This window comes from Macaca nemestrina, chromosome X, assembly GCF_043159975.1.
Source record: "Macaca nemestrina isolate mMacNem1 chromosome X, mMacNem.hap1, whole genome shotgun sequence".
In the NCBI taxonomy this organism is placed as follows: domain Eukaryota; kingdom Metazoa; phylum Chordata; class Mammalia; order Primates; family Cercopithecidae; genus Macaca; species Macaca nemestrina.
In genome coordinates, this window is record NC_092145.1 from 153,748,732 (window position 1) to 153,773,718 (window position 24,987).

At 42.1% G+C, this 24,987-nt stretch overlaps 1 protein-coding gene across 5 annotated transcripts in view; it reads right to left on the minus strand.

Moving 5' to 3' along the window:
• The window catches only part of LOC105478088 (steroid sulfatase), a 428,088-nt gene that overhangs the window by 381,344 nt on the left and 21,757 nt on the right, over window positions 1-24,987 (minus strand). For all 5 annotated transcript variants that reach the window (XM_071089045.1, XM_011735064.3, XM_011735060.3 and 2 more), the window contains exon 2: window positions 3,615-3,743. In XM_071089045.1, the coding sequence (XP_070945146.1) occupies window positions 3,615-3,646 (32 nt within the window). In that variant the 5' untranslated portion in view covers window positions 3,647-3,743. The remainder of the gene's footprint in view (window positions 1-3,614; window positions 3,744-24,987) is intronic.

A 24,987-nucleotide genomic window follows, 5' to 3' on the forward strand; every position in this document is an offset into this window, starting at 1 on the left:
CCAAAACCACCTTTGTAAAACCACTGAATGGTCCCAAGGTTACACTTGTGGGAGAGACCTGCATTCTGCTAAGACCTACACATAGTTGCATGATAACTCGTCATTGCTTCCTAACCTGCTTACTGCTCAGGAGTCATGGAGCTGGTAGTCACAAGATGTGTAACTTCCCTAGTTGCCCCTATAGACAACATCACTATTGTAAAACCTAAGCCTGGTATGTAAAATATTTTTCAGATTTTGCATTCTGGTGGAACAAGTGATGTCATCCGGACCAGTGACCCCCATGCAGGAACCGACTTGGCGCACAAAGACAGTTTTGATACCTCTGTGATTTCTTCGCGGATGGTACCAATCAGCCTTTCCCATTCTCTAGCCTCTTGCCTGACAAACTGTCCTGAAAAATTCCAGCCTCCACACAAGGTCAGGGTTTGAGACCAGCCTGGCCAATATGGTGAAACCCCATCTCTACTAAAAATACAAAAATTAGCCGGGCATGGTAGCGCTTTCCTGTAATCCCAGTTACTCAGGAGGCTGAGGCAGAAGAATTGCTTGAACCCAGAAGGCGGAGGTTGCAGTGAGCCGAGTTAACTCCACTGTACTCCAGACTGGGCGACGGAGTGAGAGTTTGTCTCAAAAAGAAAAAAAAAAAATTATGTTTTCCTATTACTAAACCTTTTCCTTGGAGGGGAACAAATCAGGAAAACTACAGACAATGTAAGTGTTTTCCTGACAATCTCCAAAGTCTTTATCCATTTAGGGGAGGGAGAGAGTTTAATACTCTGTATGTAAGAACCCTGAATTCTGAATTGTGAGGCACATTAAAATACCTTTATGAGGATGGCTTTATGCTAGTAAGATAGAATGGACACTGTTATTAGATATTTAGAACAAATATTTTAACCCCCACTGCAACACTCCCACTTTATCTCAGAACATTAAGAAAGGACAATGAATGCTGTATTAGTTTATCATGAATTAATCATGAACCCTTTCAGCTGCATAGTTTTAATTAGCTACTGCATCTGTCATTTTTTTTCAGAGCCCTTCTAGCTGGGCCTAGAGAATGTCAATCTCTCCTGTAGACTAAAATGACCGGAAAAAAAAAAAAGGTACTTAAAGTATTTCCCTGCAAAATGTACAGTTTCCAGAGGAATAAAAAAAATAAATAAATAAAACCCTACTTAGCCAGTGCTAAAGACTTTGAAAGCAAGGTCAGAAATTCATGCCAGCCCATGTATTATCAATGACTTTAGAAAATAAATTATTCTTTAAAACACCCAAAAAGTTTGTTTCTGAAACAGAAAAAAGGAACACTCAATCCTTTTAAAGAACAAATTACAGAAATCATAATGGAAAATGAATCTGTTAAGCTGCTCAGTGTTAGGAATGAATGTAAGCTGAGGCTTTAAGCCTCCACGGATGTTGCTTTCAGACGGAGAATCCTCTGTTATGGGGTTTAAATTTAATAGAAAGAAAAATGCTAAAAGGTCATTGTCCTTTTGTTCTCTTTAATTCTTATTCTGACTCATATCCCTCAAAGTAAAAGACCATTGACTATTCTAGGAAGAAAGAGAAGATTAAGTTAAATCCTCTTGTTGCGGTGAGCAGGGTCTGTCGCCCTCAGCAGGACACTTCAGATTTGTGAGGAACTGTGGGTGCACTGTGGGATGGTTAGCGGCACGCCTGGCCTCCACCCACTACATGCGCCCCACTCCAAAATTCTCACGACCAAAAATGTCTCCAGACTTTACCAAATTCTCCCTGAAGGGCAAAGTCTACCTGACACATAACTACTACCATCCCTAACCCCTGAAGCTGCCTGTTGAAAATCGTTAAATCACCCTGCAAGCCTGCTTTCAGCTCCCATTGCCCTGGCTGGCAGGATTATCCAGGTTTTCACCACATTTTCCCAAAACAGTGGCCGTCTCTTACCTTTTATAAGCACCCTATGAAACTGCCGCTCATCCCCCGTACCCCCTTTTTTTTTTCTTTTTGAGACGGAGTGTTGCTCCATAGCCCAGGCTGGAGTGCAGTGGCGCGATCTCAGCTCACTGCAACCCCGGCCTCCCGGGTTCAAGGGATTCTCCTGCCTCAGCCTCCCGAGTAGCTGGGACTACAGATGCATGGCACGACGCTGGGCTAATTTTTGTATTTTTAGTAGAAACGGGGTTTCACCATGTTGGCCAGACTGGTCCCAAACTCCTGACCTCAGGTGATCCGCCCGCCTCAGCCTACAAAAGGGCTGAGATTACAGGCCTAAGCCACCAGGCCCAGCGTCTTTAAGTCACTTTTTACAAAGGAGGAAACTAAGGCATGCAGAGGTGAAACATTCTCCTGGGAACACACTGCCAGCATGGGATGGGATGGAATCCCCAGCCCCAGGGTCTCTGAGTTTGGGAGTCTTTTCACACTGATTTGAGCCAAATAACTCCTCCGAAAGCATCTTTCTGCCCACTTCTTTGAGCCAGCTGCTGTGGGGGACCATGAATGCTCTGAATGGCCAAATATTGTGCCCCCTGGTGTTCTGATAGCATAGTGCCATAGTGGCGCAGACATGTCCAAGAACAGTTGTGAAATAACAGGGATTCTTCCCCGCAGGGGCTTTTAAAACTATGTTTCCCTCATCCACCCTAAAGACTTTCACCATGCACACTCACCTCCCACCAGCGAAAAGAGCTCTTCCTGCAGGGAGGGACCATGCTCTGCCCCTCAGGCCTCACCTCCACCAGGGGGAGGAGCTCTTCCTGCAGGGAGGGACCATGCTCTGCCCCTCAGGCCTCACCTCCACCAGGGGGAGGAGCTCTTCCTGCAGGGAGGGACCATGCTCTGCCCCTCAGGCCTCACCTCCACCAGGGGGAGGAGCTCTTCCTGCAGGGAGGGACCTGGGTATGCCCTCCACCCTCACCTCCACCAGGGGGAGGAGCTCCTCCTGCAGGGAGGGACCTGGGTATGCCCTCCACCCTCACCTCCACCAGGGGGAGGAGCTCCTCCTACAGGGAGGGACCTCGGTATGCCCTCAACCTTCAGCTCCACCAGGGGAAAAAGAACTTCCTGCAGGGAGAGACCTGGGTATGCCCTCAGCCCTCGCCTCCACCAGGCGGAGGAGCTCTTCCTGAGGGGAGGGACCCCATTCTGTCCCTCAGGTATTGCTGCAGCTGATCAGCTAAGAACAGGTATACTGTGAGCCTTCCCACTGTGCCATGTTTCTGTACCTTTGCTGATTGAACTAGAGCCAACTCAAGGGTCCAGGGGATGCATTAAATAATTTGTAAGCCCCCATCCCTATATTCCTCTAGACTTGCCACGTAACAGGCCACTTGCTTATGCTCATCAGATTATGCACGCTGCCCACATTGGCCCAGCACAGTCTTTCTCTATAAAAATATATTTGCCCCACAGATGCCCCCCTTTGACCTTTTGATGGAAAGTTCTTTCTGAATGAAAGATAGCTGCAATAGCACCATGTGCATGTCATCCCTGCAATATCAGAATGCCCCGAACACCATTATGAAGGTCACCGCATACCACTATTTGACTTAGACCACACAGTCCGTGTGAGTCAAACATGTGAGTATCAGGGTGAAGATACAAACACATGCACCTCTCATACTTACGCTATGAACAGCTGAAGATGATCTTGCGCCATTGTCCTCAGGAAGATCTTAACTTACTGAGATGACTGTGTGCAGGTTCAGCAACTGAGGGGCTCTTAGCAGAGTCAAACCAAGGGCATCGGGCTCTTCCTGTGAATTCATTCAAAAGATGAATAATCACACGCTGGGTAATCATATATTGACATAATTAAATGACATGAGCGCTTTTATTTATTTGTTTTTGTTTTTTGTTTTGTTTTGTTTTGTTTTGAGACAGGGTCTCACTTTATTGCCCAGACAGCAGTGTGATCATGGCTCGCCGCAGCCTTGACTTCCCAGGCTAAAGTAATCCTCCCACCTCAGCCTCCCAAGTAGCTGGGACTACAGGTGTAACACCACAGCTGGGTAATTTTTATAGAGATAGGTTTCCACTATGTTGTCCAGGCTGGTCTTAAACTCTTGGGCTAAACAGAACCTCAGCCTGACAAAGTGTTGGGATTATAGGTGTGAGCCACTGTGCCCAGCCTCATGAGTTCTTTCTTTACTACAGCAGGGGTTCCCAACCCCCAGGCCTCTTAGGAATCACACTGCACAGCAGGAAGTAAATGGCAGGTGAGCCGAGCTTCATCTCTATTTACAGTCATTCTCCATCACTCACGTTACTGTCTGAGCTCCACCTCCTGTCAGATCAGCCAGGGCATTAGATTCTGATAGGAGCACAAAACCTATTGCGAACTGCACATGTGAGGGATCTAGGTTGTGTGTTCCTTAGGAAAATCTAATGCCTGATGATCTGTCACTGTCTCCCATCACCGCCAGATGGGACCATCTAGTTGCAGGAAAACAAGCTCAAGTCTCTCACTGATTCCACATTATGGTGAGCTGTAGAATTACTTCATTATATATTACAATGTAATAATAATAGAAATAAAGTATACAATAAATGTGACACACTTGAATCATCCCAAAACCATCCCCCTCCCTGTCAATGGAAAAATTGTCTTCCACAAAAATGGTCCCTCATGCCAAAAAGGTTGGGGACTGCTGGTCTAAAGGATTTCTCTCCTCACTTTTCTTCTTCCCACTCTCTGCCTAACTCCTACCCATCCTCACGTCTCGGCTTACACCACTGCTGCAAGGAAGCCCTCCATCATTACCCTATATGAAGCAGGCTCCCCCACTGTTGACTATCATAGCACCTCTTTTCCCCCAGATAGCAATTATTACTACTTGCATAATAGATTCATTTATTTCCTGATTTATTCAGGTGACAGCTGTCCTTTCCACAGCTCTAAGGATCAAGAAGGCAGAGACCACATCTCATTTGTTCACCATAGCAAACACTCAATAGCTATTTTCTGAATAGGGCTGGGTTTGCACAAACAATGGCCCACAAGAAAAATCTGTCCTGATACCTGTTTTCATATAAGGCTTACATGCTTAAATGGTTGAAAAAAGGATATTATTTTGGGATATGTGAAAAGTATATAAGACTCAAATTTCAGTGTCTGTAATACAAAGTGTATCAGAACACAGCTGCCTCCACTCCCTTACTGCTTTTGTGCTACAATATGAGTTGAGTAGTTGTGACAGATACTATTTGTCCCTCAAAGCTGGAAATATTTATTTACTATCTAACCCTTTGCAGAAACAATTTTTTGACCTCTCATACAAAGTCCCAGAAATGAGTAGAAAATGGTCTCAGAAGAAAGCCAAGAAGATAGCTTTGAACCTATTGAAGACTTTCCCTTTAACTTGTTGACATTTAGACCAAAAATCTAGTATATGCCTTAAACTATTTATTAATGTATAAATCTATTGTTTATGCTTTGAAATATGAAGCATAATCCCACTTGGTAAAAAAAAAAAAACAAGAGAACATCACATTAGAGAAAAATTACTATTCCATATAGATTTTTGTAAATGTGGATTTTGCTTTATTGAAGTTAGGCTTCTAGCAACAATTTCTGAGGTTCAATCAAAGTCTCAGAAATGTTATTTTTCCCCCCAGAAATGGCATTTGAAACTGTAATCAATCTTCCAGCATGGCTTTTCATGTTAGATTCTTGTTGAAATGGAATAGTGTGCTGTCAACATTGATCCTTAACCTCCCATTGCAAGAATGACAAAACCACTGGGCAGGGTCTCCCCATCTGCTCATTCACCATGACATCATCAGGCAAGACTAAGATTGCATGGATGTGGGTTTGAACAATTGGGTGTCTCTCCTTGCGAGGTAAGAAAGGTCATTATTTTCCTTTTTTTGTCCCCGCCTTTTATTTACAGAAAATAGATTTTAAGGTATCAGCATGGAAGCTCTTTGACCCACACTTGATACTCAGTGTTTACCAATCTCCCAGTGAGAAATGAAGACAAAGAACATATCTGAAGGGATTAAGTCACAATGCCTATCACAGTGGTACTGCCATGAAGAGCCTATACTTACTATGAAACAGCACAATGGAAAATTTAAAGGCCCACGTTTCAAGGACATTTTTCAAATTAGTATTAGATGGATTCTCACCCAGGAGTAATTTTACCCCACCAGGAACAGAAGATGATATGTAGAAACAGGTTTGGTTGTTGCAATTTGGGGGATGCTAATGGTATCCAGTAGGCAGAGGGCAGGAATTCTGGTAAATATCTTACAATGCACAAGGCAGCCCCCACCACAAAGAACTATACAGCCCAGTGCTCACCCTCAATCAATAAAGCATGGTCTTCTCCCAAGTGTCAATAGTGCCAAGGTTTAGGAATGCTGTGTTAGATCACTCATCCAATGCTCATTAAAGTGGGTGTGGCCACAAGCACAGGCAAATAGGTTTTAGGAGTGGAGGGAAATGGTACCCAGCTGACTCAAACAATCACACATAGTAACTATGGTGATTCCTCTGTTACTATCACAAGTTATATGAAAATAAGTCTCTTCTGATAAAATACACAATCCAAACTATAGGCACACAGCAAGAAGATTGGTTAAGCCTGTTTTATTATGAGGAACCTACATTCCGATTTGTGTGTTCAAAAATAATAAGTATGCATCTTTATCCCCTTGAGTCTCTATTTATCTATAATCCTCATAACTGTCATTTGCTTGGCCATTTTTCTCATTTGCATGTCCCCTCCAAATGAAATTCCAGTTGTACAAGACTGAAAATGATAATGATCTAAGAATGGCAATAGGGTTTGCCATCCGTTGTCCGTAATTCTGAGACACAAAAAGCCCTGAAAACCAAATGATTTTTGTAATGCCCATTTTGTTGTATTGAGCATCAAAACCCAGACTGAATCAACTTGAGGCATCAGTATTTTCTCAGTCTATCAGCTTCTGATGTTCATTAGTATTGTGTTACTTTGTTGTGACTTCAGGTTTAATGGCATGGGTTTAATTTTGACTGTGAAAATGTCAAAAAGAGTTAAAGGCATCCTATGTTCAACAGTGAGAAGAAGAGAATGCATTTGTCCTTAGCCATAGCCCAGGCAGTGTAGTTATTAAAGAAGACTGACTGTAGTATATTTAGGAAGACAGGAAATAAGTAGAAAGGTTAGTTGTTGAAATTTGACTAATTGGTTTGCCATAGGGTAAACCACATTCCAGTGTGTCCAGGACTGATGAGGTCCAGTTTTCAAACAGGAACAGTCTCAGGCAAACTAGGATGAGTCATTTATACTACTTTCTCGTGAAAGCTTCCAGAACATTCCATGTAGAAGTAAACACTGAAAACCAGTGTAAATATTCCAGAGATTGACTGAAGGAATTTACAAGGGTAAATGGTAATCCAGGGTGAAAAAGTATATTTTGAAGAGGAAGATATAGAATATGGTGCCAAGGAATTTGCACAGAGAACGTCCTTGGTGGGTGCTGTGGTAGGAACTTAGATGTCAAGGGAAGACCCAAGTCTTCCTCCCCCCAGCTGCTGCTGGTAGTTTTGATGGCTGATACACTTAGCAAAGTCTGTCTCTGGAAATCGGCCTCGGTCAAAGAGAACTGCCTTTTCCAAGGGGACAGCATCTCCTTGCCTCAAGGTGGGAAACCTCTGAGGGACCTTCCTGGCTCCAGAGCTCCCTCTGAAATGAGCTGAGGTCTTTGTTGCAACAGCTGTGCTACTCAACTCCTCCCTTGGACTCAATTTCCTTTCCTCACTCCCCTGAAAGTGTTGACCCCAAGAATACACTCCCCATAAAAAATCTCCTGAGCACTTCAGAATCTATTTCCCATGACTTGACCTAAGACGATATCTGATTTTTTAAAAAACAGTTTATTCCTGAAAATATTTATGATGCTGATCAAACAGCCTCATCTTGCTGATCAAATAGCCCACCTTGCTACTAAGCTATAATCCTAGAGAAACTCTAATGTATAGGAGCACTCTTGACATAAGTGACTCCATCTTAGGAGAAGATTCCATCTTGCTTTTCAGAAGGCATCCTCCCAATAGGACCAGATGTTCGCCCAATCAATACAGACTGCACCCAACCAGATGAGATTGTAACCCTTTACTGTCACCCTTCACCAGAGGACTCAGGGGGATAAAAGAGCAGGACTTCACCTGTTCCACATGACCACCTCACTAGACCCCATGTTGCTGTCACTTGTGGTCACCTCCATGCACCTGCCACTGAACCCTCTGCCCAAATCAAGGCCTCTTCTTTACAAGACGTGGGCGATCATCCAGACCAGCCCAGGACACTCTCCTTGTCCACATCACTCTTCGTGGACTGGTTCATTAACTCCTTTTCCTATCCCCTTTATGTGGATGTTAAATGTTACTTTGTGTGTTGTGGAATGTTTAATCTAGAACATTTGTATACTGATTAAGTATACTGCCATGTTTGGTTTGCAACATTGACTGTTGTAAATTGGCTTGAGCCTGTGTGTCCCTGGCTCTGGCTACCAAGTGAATGGGAAGTACTAAGAAGTAATAAGGAGTACTTAGTACTAAGGAGAATTGGCTCTTGTGGCTTTTATGACTGAATAAACATTTTCACAAGTCCAATCTTGTGGAAAGACACAAATATGTGCAGACCTTGTTGTCCGATCTTGTGCCATTCACAACATCTACCAAAAGCCAACAGGAGGGAGGTCTGTAAGCTTGGATTGACAGTTCTTTGTTGTGTCAACACTCAAAGGCAAACACAAAGTAAAGTTGTCAGCAACTGGAAAAAGCCAACATCCACGATGATGGAAATGTTAACTCAAGTTACCTATTCATCACCATGTAAATAGGAATTTCCTGAGAAACATTTTTTGAGTAATCTAATAACAAGCATACCAGTAGCAGACAATCGGGGCTAACAGAAAAAGTATAAAATAATACAGTTTCTGGAGTGTCCTCCCTCCTTCAGACTTCATTAAAAATGAAATGTTTCAGGTACTGCTCTTTTCCTCAATATGAAATGTATTTAATATAACCTTATGGCCAAGGAATTTTGTATTCCATCAAGAGCAGATGCGCATTTTCTTTAACTCTATGTTTGTCATATACTCATAAGCATGAGAATAATAGTAACTATAATAATGGAATTGTGAACCACAGTGAAAAAAAAAGCCATGCAACAGGGGTCACCTAAATATGGCCATGGGCCAAACCCAGCCTACTACCTGTATTTGTAAATAAAGATTTATTGAAATACACCATGCCCATTCCTTTATACATCTACTTTTGAACTACAATTGCAGAGCTGACTGTATCCTCCACAAGACTGAAAACATTAACTATGCAGTCCTATACAGAAAATGTTTGCAACCCCTGACCTAGATGATAAGGTTAGAATGTGTGATCTATTCATTGTCGGCCTTGAGAATGAGTGGGTAGGACAATTCATTCAACTAGCAAAAATGCTCTGAGAGAATGCCAGGTTCACAGGGCAGATGGCAATGGGAGAAGTCTTTTAAACAGTCATTTTTCACATTGCCATTTCATCCTTGGAGAAGAAGTTCCCTGATCATTCTTGTTCTCTGGCCATCAACACATGGCCAACTGAGACTCAGTGAGAGACCTATGACAGCCCTGATGCAACCTCTTGCCAAAAAACCGAAGCAACCAGAGGTCACAGATGTATGTTCCAAGTATATGTAAAGGTATTTAACTTATTCTGAATTGACTCTCTCTGATGTTTTACTTAGAAATCGGAATGCCCACGGTATTGATGGTCTGTCATCACACAATTTAATTTACCAGTGCATTACTACAAAAATGCACTATATTATACCACTTGTGATCTTCCTGCATCCCACTGGGAGGAATAGTCATACATTTTTCTGCAAAAATATTAACGTGTTTGATTATTGAATGTTGCCTTCACCTGCCGAGGGTGTCTTGGGAGGTACGGTAAAGGCATATATTATCTTCCTAAAATATGCATAACTGAATTCCAGAAAACACCTGGCTCTCAGGGCTTCAGATGAGATACTTGGGATGTGTATCAATATTCAGTATGTGTCACCCAAGACTGTGGAAATACCCTGAATTTAATCAAAGCGGGTGTCAAAGTGTCACTCTATACATGAAGAACACCTGGAATTATCAGACCAAATCCCTCACATTCCTGATTTACAGAAGCCCCTGTCTTGCAGGAGTAAATTTTTAATTGGCAATGCAAAATGATTTTTGAAAATTTCCAGGTGATTATTTCTTCATTTTGCATGATGGAAACTCAGTCATGCTGCAGGGAGTCTGGGTTTATTTCAAGACCATGATGGAAAATGGTAGAATTTTTGGTGGTTGAGCCTAACTATAAAATGGCATTGGCCGGGCACAGTGGCTCACGCCTGTAATCCTAGCACTTTGGGAGGCCGAGGCGGGAGGATTACGAGGTCAGGAGATCGAGACCATTCTGGCTAACACGGTGAAACCCTGTCTCTACTAAAAAATACAAAAAAAAAAAAAAAAATTAGCCGAGCGTGATGGCGGGTGCCTGTAGTCCCAGCTACGCAGGAGGCTGAGGCAAGAGAATGGCGTGAACCTGGGAGGCAGAGCTTGCAATGAGCCAAGTTTGTGCCACTGCACTCTAGCCTGGGCGACAGAGCGAGATTCCGTCTCAAAAAAAAAAAAAAAAAAATGGCATTGATGCCTAAAATAGAACCAGATTTGAATTTATGATGAATCTAATTCCCTAAATCAGCTAAGCATAATAATGTTGACCCAATAAAGGAGAAGAATTTCAACTGCAGAATTTTCTTCTGTTGCTTCCTTAAGCATTGGGGATAGTTTCAAACTGACTGGCCGATGAATTTTATTTGTGTTTTGCATAGTTACTCAGGCTACTTTTTGACTTGTTCAGGGTGGGAGAATTGCTAGTCTTCCATTTACACTAAGGGTATTGCAATTTTTTTTTTTTTTTTTTTTTTTTTTTTTTTTTTAGGCCCGCTCGGTTGCCCAGGCTGGAGTGCAATGGCATGATTTCGGCTCATTGCAACCTCCATCTCCTGGGTTCAAATGATTCTCCTGCCTCAGCCTCCTGAGTAGCTGGGATTACAGGTGCCCGCCACCACACATGGCTAATTTTTGTAATTTTAGTAGAGATGAGGTTTCGTCATGTTGGCCAGGCTGTTCTCAAACTCTTGACCTTAGGTGATCTACACACCTTGGCCTCTCAAAGTGCTGGGATTAGGCATGAGCCACCATGCCCAAGCCAGTATTGCAATTTTGAAAGAGCTAATTGGTGATTTGATATCTCAAAAAGAATGGAAGGCATTTGGAATCATTTGATTATTCTCATTCCTATGCTCTACATAATGGAAATGTCTTCATTTGCAAGATTACATTGGTGATGCGATTAATATCCACTGTAACCAACTCTGTGTAACTCAGGAAACAGTAAAAACCTTAGCTGTAGATCAGGCACAGTGAGGCTCAAATTCTAGTTCTGTGAGTCATTACTTGTGTGATCTTGGACAAGTGATTTTGCCCTTTTGCGTCTTAGTGTGGGAGGCATTTACATCTTGTCTCCCTAAATCCACTGTGTAATTCTCCCAATGGAAGCCACATCTTTTTATTTCCATTGTCCACAAAGTTGTGTCTAGCAGCAGACAGAGGGAGGTCTTACTAAGCATTTGCAGATTTACTGCTTAAATTGTACAATGAGTTCTGAAGGTTTCTCCTGGGGAACTATGAATAGCCTTAGGGTTTAAGATTAACACAGAGTTGGACATGAAAGCCTGTGCAAAAGTACATCTTATAAATACCAACCCGTATAAAAACCGTAAATGTAAAAAAAAAAAATCAAGCAAAATATAAAGCATTTATTTGATTGCTGGCACTCCTTGGCTCATAGATCTATCACCCGAATCTCTGCCTCTGTGGAAATAGGACATTTGTGCTGCATGTCTTCACATCATGCCTCTGCGAGTGTCTTCTTTTTTGAGAAGGACACCAGTCATATTGGATGGGGGCCCACCCTACTCCAGTATGACCTCATCTTAACTTTGCTAATTACATCCGCCATAACCCTATTTCCAGAAAAGGTCACACTCTGAGGTTGTGGGAATCACATGATTTCGGGGGGACTATTCAGCTTATTGCAAGCAGAATTGAAGGAGCAACTGATATAAGGTCCCTTCTGTAAGAACTGATGGAGGCCCCAGATTACCAGCCCCCGCAGAGTCTAGAGAGGTAGGGAAAGGGAAGGCAAGGCTGATTGGGAGCTCACTGTCTTTTGTCATATCTGAGAATTGTCATAAATTTCCTCATTTCGATCATTTCTCAAAGCAGCATCCATAAATCAACCCCAGGGATCTTATACAATCCATGTGCACTTACTGTTGTTCAAAGTACTTTCCTATCCAATATTCCACCAATCACTCCAATAACAGGTTGTGTTTATGAAAAGACACTACAGGCACAAGGACCAGAGCGGTGAAAGGTCAGTGGGAATGCTAGAATCCATTTCTGCTTGTAGTTAGGTACCCGGCCCCAAAAGCTATCCAGGAGGCCTTGCTGCAAGTTATAGCCACCCCATGATAAGAAGTATCTGCCAGAGCTGAGGCCAGGGGAATAGAACTGGCTCAAGAGGAAGCCAGCACCCCACACGTGAGGACACAGGATCAGTACTGAGCCCACCCCTACAGCATGCACGTGTGCAATAGCTTTACCTCCCTCCTCTTCAGCTAGACCCTAACTCTTTCTGGCAACCACTGTGGGATGAATTAGTAAGTGCTTGCTCTATGATTGACAGAAAAAGCCAATATCGGGAGATACTTGGAAAACAGAATGAAGGTATGACAAAAATAATCATCATTGGTTGTTTTGAGGTTTTTTTGTTTGTTTGTTTGAGACAGGGGGACTCATTGTGTTGACCAAGCTGGAGTGCAGTGATGCAATCTCAGCATGCTGCCACCTCTGCCTACCAGGCTCAATCAATCCTCCCAGCTTAGCTTCCCAAGTAGCTGGGACTACAGGCGTGTGCCACCGGTTTGTATATATAAATTTTTTGTTTCATCATATTGCCCAGGCTGGTCTCCAACTCCTGGGCTCAAGGGATCCACCCACCTCAGCCTCCCAAAGTGCTGGGATTATAGGCATGAGCCACCACACCCAGCTTGATCATTGTTTTTTATTTGTTTTTCAAAGGCATCCCTGCAGCATCAGCCCATAGAACAAATAAGCTTCATCTCAGCCTCAAACAGGAGACTCCTGAAACTGCTGCCAAGTTTTCAAGGCCAGAGCTAACTAAGTCAGAAAACAACCTGAAACCCACTGCCTCTAGGTGATGTTGGCATGCACGTGGGCTGTGACAGGTGTCTGGTGGGGATGCCCAGGTTCATGGGCCAAAGGCCAGTTCACTGTGAGCCCTGGACCAGCACACTCCAGGGGTCCTTTGCAGAGTCACTTCCGATGCTCTGAGGGTGTTTCTCCTGACACCTTACAGTTACCTTCACAGGAGGCTCTAAAACAGTATCTCTTATTCTTCACCCTTTATGTGTCTTGCCCTGTACTTCCTTTATTAACCCAGGTGTTCATAGTGACAGCTTCATCAAATGAGTTTTGATTTGATGTCTCCAGAATCTGACAACAGACTGGTATTTGTATTTTTAACCTTATAGGCTAAAAAAACAATAGTTTCTTCTTTCTTTTCTTTTTAAATTTTAGATTAAGTGGGTACATGTGCAGGTTTGTTACACGGGTATATTGTGTAACACTGAGATTTGGGGTTCTAACAATTCCATTGAAAAATGACACTTTATTGAATTCATAAATGTGTGCAGAACTTTAAAAGCATAAGTGGTTAAGCACTACTTTGTTTGTCACTTTACCATCGAATAGCATCCATATTCTTTGGTGAGCAGACATAGCAGCCCTGCCTACCAAAATAAGAAGGGTTCCCTTAATGGGCATTAAACATTGCCTTCCTTAAGACAGCAGGACTGAGTTACTGCATTTAGAAGCATGCCATCAAGGAGAGGCAGCTCTGAGTTTTCCATGCTGTGAACAGGTTGATAAGTGGTGTCTGACTTATGAAGACAGTTTGTCAACTTTTGAGTGTGGATTTTAAAAGAGTGATTTAGAGGCAAATTCATAATTACTTGCTTTCAGTATAAAATTATTAATCTTGGGTAGCTGGGGGAATTTATGGAGCTTGTCAGCTCTCTCAACTGATGACTTTTATGAATTACCTAATAGTTGATTACTACTCCCCCCCACTGCAGTAACATTCATTAAATTAACACCTAGTTTTACAGGCAGAAGTAACCTCAGGACAGCCGATGTCCAATTTTTGCCTGCGAGCTTTGGAGAATGTGAGAGTCAAGGCTGTTTCCACCTGTATGCTGACTCTGTGGAGCAGGTGTCCCCAACCCCACAGCCACAGACTGGTACTGGCCCACGGTCTGTTAAGAACCTGGCTGCACAGCAGGAGGTGGGCAGCAGGCAAACAGGCGAATGAGTAAAGTTTCTCCTGTATTTACAGCCACTCCCCATCACTCGCATTACCACCTGAGCTCTGCCTCCTGTCAGATCAGTAGCCACATTAGATTCTTATAGGAGTGTGAACCCTATTGTGAACTGTGCATGTGATGGATCTAGGTTGTGTGCTCCTTATGAGAATCTAATGCCTGATGATCTGTCACTGTCTCCCATCAACCCCAGATGGGATGGTCTAGTTGCAGGAAAACAAGCTCAGCTACATTTTGGTGGGTTGTATAATTATTGTATTATGTATTATAATATAATAATAATAGAAATAAGGTACACAATAAATGTAATGTACTTGAATCATTCCAAAACCATCCCCCCTCACCCTAGGTGCAGGGAAAAATTTGTCTTTGTCAAAACTGCTCCCAAACGTTGGGGACCACTGCTGTAGAGTATGAGGAACACTCCCTAGGAATTATAATCTGAAGACTGTTCTTTATATGCATACAATGTAGAATGATTATATCAAGTCAATTATAAGTCATATAAGTCAATTATAAGTAATTATAAGTAATTACTTATTAGTCAATTATAAGTCAATTATTTAGTCAATTAATTAGTCAATTAATTAATTAGTCAATTAATTAGTCAATTATAAGTAATTATAAGTTATATAAGTCAATCCAGCACCTTATATACTTCTCAGTTTTTGTGATTAAGAACATTAAAGCTCTGCTCCCTTACCAAATTTCAAGTATACATTACCATTAACTACAGTCACCATGTTGTACAATGGATCTCCTGAACTTATTTCTGTTGTCTAACTGGAACTTTGTACCCTTTCACCAACATCTCCCCATTCTTCCACCTGCACCCTCTGCCTCTGGTAACCGCCATTGTACTGTGGTTTCTATGAGTTCTTAGAGTCAGTATTTTGAATCTTTTAGATACACTCATTCATTGACAGCAGATTGGTGACTAATCTCAGATGCCTGTCAAGAAATGACTTTTTAACAAGTGGGAACACTGATGTTTCCTGCTGTTCCATTGCTGGTTGGTTTTGAAATCAGAGACTTGGGTGTGAATACATGTACCATGCAGGAGAGCCTATGCATATGAAAGAAACCAGAGGAGAGGTACTAGAGAAAGCTAGTTACCACTTTAATGAGAAGGACTAGAGAAAGCCAGTTATCATTGTCATGAGAAGGACAGAGAGAGCCCATTATAACTTTCATGAGAAGGACTAGAGAAAGCTAGTTATCACTTTCAGGAGAAGGGCTAGAGAAAGCTAGTTATCATTTTCATGAGAAGGACTAGAGAAAGCCAGTTACCACTTTCATGAGAAGGACAGAGAGAGGACAGAGAGAGCCCATTATCACTTTCATGAGAAGGACTAGAGAAAGCTAGTTATCACTTTCAGGAGAAGGGCTAGAGAAAGCTAGTTATCATTTTCATGAGAAGGACTAGAGAAAGCCAGTTACCACTTTCATGAGAAGGACAGAGAGAGGACAGAGAGAGCCCATTATCACTTTCATGAGAAGGACTAGAGAAAGCTAGTTAACCACTTTCATGAGAAGTTTGTTAGGAAAGGAAAGAATAATGTTTTACTTGAGGGTATTCAGAATTGAAAGGATTTTGCAGGAGCTCAGCCCTTGAGAATGTTTTCAGAATGGAGAGAGGAACTTAAGAAAAAGGACAAAATCAAAGGCAACAGTGAGGGGAAAACGGACGAACTCAGCCAACGCAGGCGATACCTCTGCTGCCCACGATGCAGCAGTGGGAGTATATGAAGCCAGAAAGAGCTGAAATTCCCTTCATTGTATCTACAGCTAAACATCTTTTTCTCCAAATTAGGTTCGATGAAAAATTGTTCAACAAACACCAAAAGGCAGCATCATTGAACAGAGAGAGAGCGCATCTCAGCACTGAAGCTCGGGTAGCAATCGATCAACCAACAGAAAGCGCAAAACTTACTTTAAATTTTTGCACATGTCTGATTATGATGAAGAACATTCTGATTTGTTTATGTGCTTTGTCATATCAGAATTAATTAATTTACTGTACCAAAACCTTTGTCTCTCTCTATATCCATCAGATATCCCTGAACTGGCTCAAGTATACCAATCAGCATAAAAAAATCTCTATTGTGGGCATGGTGACTCATACTTGTAATCTCAGCTCTTTGGGAGGCCAAGGTGAAAAGATTGCTTGCCAGGGGTTCAAGACCAGCCTAGCCAACATAGCAAGACCGTCTCTACAAAAAATTAGCTAGAAATGGCGGCACATGCCTATGGTCCCAGCTACTTGGGAGGCTGAAGTGAAAGAATCACTTGAGCCCAAGAGTTTGAGGCTACAGTGAGCCATGATTGAACCACCGCACTCCAGACTGGGCAACAGAGTGAGACCTTGTCTTTAAAAAAAATATTTAAGGCCGGGCATGGTGGCTCACACCTGTAATCCCAGCACTTTGCCGAGGTGGGTGGATCACTTGAGGTCAGGAGTTCGAGACCAGCCTGGCTAACATGGTGAAACCCTGTCTCTACCAAAAAAATTCAAAAACTATTCGAGTGTGGTAGCATGTGCTTGTAATTCCACCTACTTGGGAAGCTGAGGCATGAGAATCACTTGAACCCAGGAGGCGGAGGTTGCAGTGAACCGACATCATGCCTGGGTGACAGAGTGATATCCATGGTAACAGCCAGTGAGAGGATGACAGTCTGGGTGACAAAGTGACACCCTGTCCCAACTCCCCCCCAAAAAATATATATATACACACACACACATATATAAAATATATATTTTTAAAAATTAAAACTATATGTTGTATAAAATTGACATGTGATGACACAGAAAAGTTCATGTTTCACATTACTTGTTTATGAATTAAATCAACACTACTATTTCTATAACTATGATTTTATTTTCACAAACAATGCTACATATTATTAATGAACTCCTAAACATATAAATGGCTAAGTGATGTGCCCACAAAAGAGTTTGATCAAGGTCCATCTTTACAAACGACATCAATGGAAGCCAAGTTGGGTAGACAGAATCACAGCCCCCAAAGATGTCCACATTCTAGTACTCTGATCCTGAGTATGTTTCCTTCCATGGCAAAAGGGATTTTGTAGATGTGATTATGTTAAGGGTTTGGGGATGTAGAGACGATCCTGGATTATCTCAGAGGGCCAGGAGCAACAGTTTTGCCAGTATGATGAGGTAAGTTTTTAAAGAAAAATGATACACGCTGTGGGAAAATTATTTTCATAGAGGCAAAATGGGTAGACTGTAGATCTAACAGAGTTTTGCAGAAAACGACACCAGTGTCAAGCCAAATCCAATAATCTAAGCCACTAGTCTTCAAACTGGGGCTCACCTATTGATATGGTTTAGCTGTGTCCCCACCCAAATCTCATCTTGAATTGTAGCTCCCATAATCCCCATATGTTGTGGGAGTAACCTGGTGGGAGGTACGTGAATCATGGGGTTGGTTTCCCCATGCTACTCTTGTGTTAGCGATTAAGTTCTTGCAAGATGTGATCGTTTTATAAGGGGCTTCCTCCTTCACTGGGTTCTCATTCTTCTGTCTCCTGCTGTCATGTGAAGGACATGTTGCTTCCCCTTCTGCCATGATTGTAAGTTTCCTGAGGCCTCCCCAGCCATGTGGAACTATGAGCCAATTAAACTTCTTTTCTTTATAAATTACCCAGTCTTAGGTATTTCTTCATAGCAGTGTGAGAATGGACTAATACACCTACTTGTAGAGATACACAAAGACATGCTGATGGGGTGCAAAAGGTTGGGATGCTCTAAGGAAATCAATTTCTAGATCTTCCACATCCATGTGTGCTCTGCTCTAAAACCCAGCTGCTGGAGTATGCCGGCTATCTCAGTATTAGTTGGTTTTCCAAGCCCACTCCATTCCTAATCAACTTTCTTCCACTTTGCACAAAAGGCATTCCTCTCACTGGCTGTTACCATGGATATCACCCTTGGCTGTCAAACCCTTTATCCCTGTGATCCTGTGAAATCTTGGTATTCATGGAATATTGGCCAAATTACCCAAGAGTGACTTTAGAGCTAGACTGATCAGGGAGTTATTGGAAAACAATGGAAATTGTTTCAAAGTGCCAGTACAAAACCCACATTCAAAGAATATTCTGAATGGAAAGGAGATAAACTAAGGGACTAGCAAGGAACCAGGTAAGCACAGAAGCTGAGGGTGAGTAGAGAGGCAAGGTAGGAACATGGAAAGAAAATCACAGACTTTTACCACAAAAAGGGAGGTGGTGCTCAGATGTCCAAATGGTGTATTATTGTCAAAGTCCTAAGCATGAGGCTGAAAGGCAGTAACCATGGAGACAGAGTGGAAGTAAATTCAAGAGGTATTTTGGAAACTCAGCCAAACAAACAGATGACTAAGTGGATAAGAGCATGGAGAATAAATGGTTCTAGCCCATTAACTGGATAATGGAGGATCCCACTGATTGAGCGAGGAAGTACTGAAGGTGCAGTCAATCTAGAAAAGAGACACTAAAGAATTTATTTTGATCATATTGAGTTTAGAAAATACTTGTAGCTCATGCTGGAGGAAACAAACAAGGTCACTGCCATTATCGTGTACTAAGGGCTAACAATATGCTGGGTGTTATCTTCACTCTGCAGATACTATAACTTGTAATCATGTCATTTGTTCCTTCCCATTTTATAGGTGGAGTGGAGAAGCTGACATGTACAGAGGTGGGGTTTTGTTTTGTTTTGTTTTGTTGAGACCAGGTTTCACTCTGTCACCCAGGCTGGAGTCCAGTGGCATGATCATGGCTCACTACAGCCTCAACCTTCTGGCCTCAGGTTATCTTCCCACTTCAACCTCCCGAGTAAGCAGGACTACAGGCATGCACCACCATGTCTGGCTGATTTTTGTATTTTTTAAAAAATTTTGTAGAGACGGGGTTTCGCCACATTTCCTAGGCTGGTCTCAAACTCCTGGGCTCAAGTGATCCTTCTGCCTTAGTCTCTCAAAGTGCTGGGATTGTAGACGTGAACCACTGCATCTGGCTTTTTTTTTTTTTTTTTTAACCAGCTCAGATTCTATGTGAAAAAGACAGAATTTGGATCTAGGTTTTCCGATTCTGGAATTGTCCCCACCATCACTCATGATATGAACGCTGTCTCCCTGGATACTGAAACAAAGGGGATAACCAGAAGTGTTAATCATCACAAAGGTATTGATTGGGTTTGACAATGAAAATATCAATTCTGACCTTGGAAAAGAAGTTCCAGAAGACGCCAACGCCAGTTAGATGTCAGTAGACATGAAGGCATGGATGTGGACCTGATGGGATCAAGCGTTTTGAGAAGGAAGGTGGCTTTGTGAAGCCAAATGGGGAATCATCACAGCAGTTTACAATCAGGGCCTGTCTACGGACTGAGTACAACAAGTTAGGGAGGCAGATCTGATGACACTCATTTGGTGTCTGTCAGTTTGTTTGCTTGCTTGTTTGTTCAGAGGTTTTAGAGCAAAATTTCCTACTAAATGTGAGAGGAGCAACTGTGATGTTTGGGATTCCAGGGGAGGGATAAATTTGGGATGCTGAAGAATGCAAAAAGAGGCTTACTCCTTATGAGTAGATCAATCTGACAAGGAATCCCCAAAATGCAGGTGAGGCTGTCAGTCAGCACTTTGGAATGAATCAGGTGAGCACTTCCATGCAATTGTCTCAAAGAACCTCATTACCACTCTTTAGAGTTCAACCCAAAATATGGCAAAATGTCATCCCCTGCCAATTCTTGGTGAGTAAATGTCTGTTATTACAGTTTCAGAAGTTGCATGCAGTTTAAATGGAGGGTAAGGGTGATGGGTTAGTTTTGATGCAGCAGGTATGCTGTCTGGTGAAAGGGCAAGGAGATTGAATCAGGGTAGACCTACAAATGAGGGAATGAAGTTGAGTCTTTTTCTCATCAGTCTTATCAGTACCTTTGGGATTTTGGTCTTCTTAACATTATATATAGAAAGGTAAGCCATTCCTTTAGCCCTTCTTCAACTTCTCAAATATTCTCTTTCAAAGTCTAGGTTCATTAAAGAGAAACCCTATAGGGCCACATTGCTTTCTTTCAATGCTTCTTTTTTCCCCTTCTCTGTTGGATATTTTATGGTTTTGTGATTGTATGTGCAGACATTTCATGTTTGAGTACATCCTAGCACTTGAGCTGTTTCTTCCTCAGACTCCCTGTCCAGGAGATAATACCTATATTTTTATCTGAACAATGCTAAACTCTGTTTTCCCAAACCCCAATGCACATGCCAAACTATGTTGGTCATTTACCATTATAGATTCTAAAACTGTATGGCCACTTTCTCCCAAAGATTCTACCACTCTCACTTCAACAACCAATCTGTCCTTGCTCATTACAGTCCACTTCAGAGCAATATTTGATCTGCAGGATAAAGTTTTCAAAAAGAAAAGAGTTGATCACAACCCCATTAAAGAGTAAGCAAAGGACATGAACAGACACTTCTCAAAAGAAGACATTCATGCGGCCAGGAAACATATGACAAAAAGCTCAATATCACTGATCATTAGCGAAATGCAAATCAAAACCACAATGAGATACCACCTCATGCCAGTCAGAATGGCAATTATTAAAAAGCTGAGAAACAACAGATGCTGGCAAGGTTGCAGAGAAGTAGGAACACTTTTACACTGTTGGTGGGAATGTAAATCAGTTCAACCATTATGGAAGATAGTATGGTGATTCCTCAAAAATTTAGAACCAGAAATACCATTTGACCCAGCAATCCCATTATTGGGTATATACCCAAAGGAATATAAATCACTCTATTATAAAGATACATGCACGTGTATGTTCATTGCAGCACTATTCACAATAGTAAAGATATTGAATCAACCGAAATGTCCATCAGTGATAGACTGGATAAAGAAAATGTGGTACATATACTGGATGGAATACTACGCAGCCACAAAAAAAGAATGAGATCATGTCCTTTGCAGGGACATGGATGAAAGTGGAAGCCATTATCTTCAGCAAACTAACACAGGAACAGAAAACCAAACACCCCATGTTCTCATTTACAAGTGGCAGTTGAACAATGAGAACACATGCACACAGGGAGGGAAATAACACACACTGGGGCCTGTGTGGGGAGGATAGGTGGGGGGTAGAGCATCAGGAAAATGACCTAATGCATGCCGGGCTTAATACCTTGGTGATGAGTTGATCTGTGCAGCAAACCACCATAGCACATGTTTACCTATGTAACAAAGCTGCACATCCTACACAAGTGCCCCAGAATAAAATGAAATAAAGTGAATAACACTGACTGAGAAAAAAAGAAAAGAGCTGATCAGATTTTAAGCTTTTAGCTGGGCAAGACTTCCAACAGGTATCCCACCTGTCAAGTCCCACATCACCAACAGATCAAGCCTCTTACCAATTTTGTTATTTGTAGGTAAGAACTCATTATTCACTGCCTGAACCAGGCCTGGTGGTTTATTGCATATTCCCAAATTATACTGCTTTGGATTTCTTCTCTCTTTTAAAAATACTTACTCAATCATACCCCACATGCTTCCATGTCTAAGTTAAAGCTTTGTGATTTGCTCTTTTTTTGGTACAACTGTGTAATGTGCCAACACTCAGTATATTTCCCTTACTCTTTCTATTAGCTATGTCTTTGAAATAATTATGCACATCTCCAAATGACAGCAGCCTAAGATACACAAGCAATGACAGGTGTTGACTTGCCTATAAGAGAAATCAGTCTTAAGGGGCTAAGTACAGGAATGAATTCCATAGGCGATTTGCAGAAAATGACTGTAATTAGAAGTGGGAAGAGAAGCCAGGCTAAATGGCAGAAGAGGGGTGAGCTGACAGTGCTCAAGCGGAAAACAGGCAGGCATCACGAACAGTGAGGGGCGTGGGGACTTCCAGAACACATGGGTGTTATTTCCCCATGCCTGAGCAATTTCATTCTAGGTCCTTTAAGGATGCTGCTTCTATGGTCCTATAACACAGTTACTGATTATAGGGTCATACTGCAGAGTGATACAATCTGATGATCATCAACATTCCAGAGGGCAAAATTCACATGACCTGTGTTCAAACAAATATGATGAGGCCCAGAAAAATATAACTTCTTAAAAATGTATTCAGGTGGGATGTGGGGATAGGGACTCACAGCAGTGGGCTTGAACAATCTCACTTGGGTAATGAGAACATTCCCAAACTCGTTTATGGTGATGATTGCACAACTTGATAATTTAATAAAAACCACTGAATTGTACAACTCGGTGAATTAAATGCAATGTAAAATAAACCTCAAAAAACTTGTAAACATGATTTTCATCAATATTATTTAAAGAAAAGAAATAGTTCTAGAGTAGCTGGGAATGCATGGAATTTCTTTAATTATTTAAAGAAGGCCTCTAAGAGTCACCATATTGATCCCTCCAATGGACCTAATCTAATATACAAGTGCCACATATCTTCCACAGACACTATTATACCGGGCGAAGCTTCATTTCCTATTAATGTCTGGGCAGTCGCCAGGAGTACTTTTTGCTGGAAAATAATTCGCAATTAGTCACTCAGCCATTTCTATGCTATTATGGCTAATAAAATCCCAAATCTCATCATTTATCAGCTGGGTGCAATTGTGTTTGTTGATGGTGAGGACGTGGGATTGCAAGAGAGGCTCTTTCCACTGGATATAAGTTAGTCCAGTAAACTCAAGGATAACAGCTCCTCAAACAATTGGAATTTGAATATTCAGAAGCTGGTTGGCCATTGGTTCCATCCTCTGTTCATTTCTGTCCCAAGACCAGGGCGGGCTAAGACTGGGGTTGACATTTTCGGGGAGAAGCTGGGGTTAGAGAGCTGAGAGAGGGCAGGTGGCAACGGAAAAGTCAGAGACCCCTCCTGGAAAACGCTGAGTCCCCACAGACCCTATTTTCTTCTGGCCCTACCTCCAAGTTGAGGCTGAGGAGCAGATTTAGCTCACCAACTCAGAGAGTCTTGGAATTACTGCCGGGATTCTGGGAGCCAGCCAGTCCCAGGAGGCAGAACTGCCCCTGTAGATTTTTATGCTTTGAATAGAGAGCTACCAACAGGTGGCGACAAACTGCAGCCACTCCAGGATGGATTTGGCGAGTTCCTCTGGACCTGGTTTTGCCGAGGCCTCTTGAGTCATTTCATGACCTTGCAATCATGTGACCCTGCATATCCCATGACTGGCTCATTGTACCAGGGGATGGGCAAAGACTGCCCAGCCATTAATAGGAAGTGAAGCATCCCCCAGTAGAATGGTGTCTGTGGAATATATGTGGCATCTAATTACATGTTTGATTAGATCCATTGGAGGAATCAATGTAGTGACTCTTGGAGGCCTTTGTTAAATAGTTAAAGAAATTCCACACATTCCCAGCAACTCTAGGACATTTTCTTTTTAAAAATAATTTAGGCCTGGTACAGTGGCTCACACGTATAATCCCAGTGCTTTGGGAGGCTGAGGCAGGAGGATCATTTGAGCCCAGGAGTTGAGACCAGCATGAGCAATATAGTGAGACCTCATTTCTACAAAAAATTTTAAAATTTTTTAAATTTTAAAAAATTTAAATTTAAAATTTAATTTAATTTAAATTAAATGGGCATGGTGGGGCACATCTGTAATATCAACTACTTGGGAGGCTAAGGTGGGAGGACTGCTTAAGCCCAGGACTTTAAGGCTGCAGTGAGCTGAGATCGCACCACTTCAATTCAGCCTGGGTGACAGAGTGAAACCCTGTCTCAAAATAATAATTTTGATGAAAAACATGTTTACTTTTTAGAGATCCATTTTACATTGCATCGAATTCACCCAGTTGTACAACTGAATTGTTTTTATTAAATTACCATATTGTTCGACACCCCCTGCATCCCCCCCAACCCAGCATCAGTTCTGGAACACTTCACCCCAGTGAAAGCCTCCATTCCCACTGCTGTAAATCGCCATTCCTACCTCCTGCCTGTATATATTTTTAAGAAGTCACGTTTTTCTAGGTCTCATCATATTTCTTGGAACCTGCAGTATGGGAATATTGCCCTATTGTCCTCTGGGGTGGTGACAATCATCAGATTGAATTATTCTACAACAAGACCCTATAATCTGTGATTGTTTTATATGACCATTTAATCAGTGTCCTCAAAGGACCCAGAACTAAATTGCTTGGGAATAGAGAAATAAAGCCCATATGTTCTGTAAATTCACATTCTCTGCACTGTTTACAAGGCCTGCCTCTTATATGCTTGAGCACTAAGTCAGCTCACCCTCTGTGGTGCCATTTCTGGGAACCACACCCACCCCCTGGCCCCCCAACCAACAAACACATCACCCATGTGTTATAATGAGTTTTTCTAGACTTGATCAGAGCTGTTTTTGACACTGCCTTTTCCAACAGGCTGCAGGGCAAACAAACAAGTCTCAGAAATGCTGATAAGTAAAGGGAGGTTTTGCCAACTGCACCTTCCTAAGCCAAACC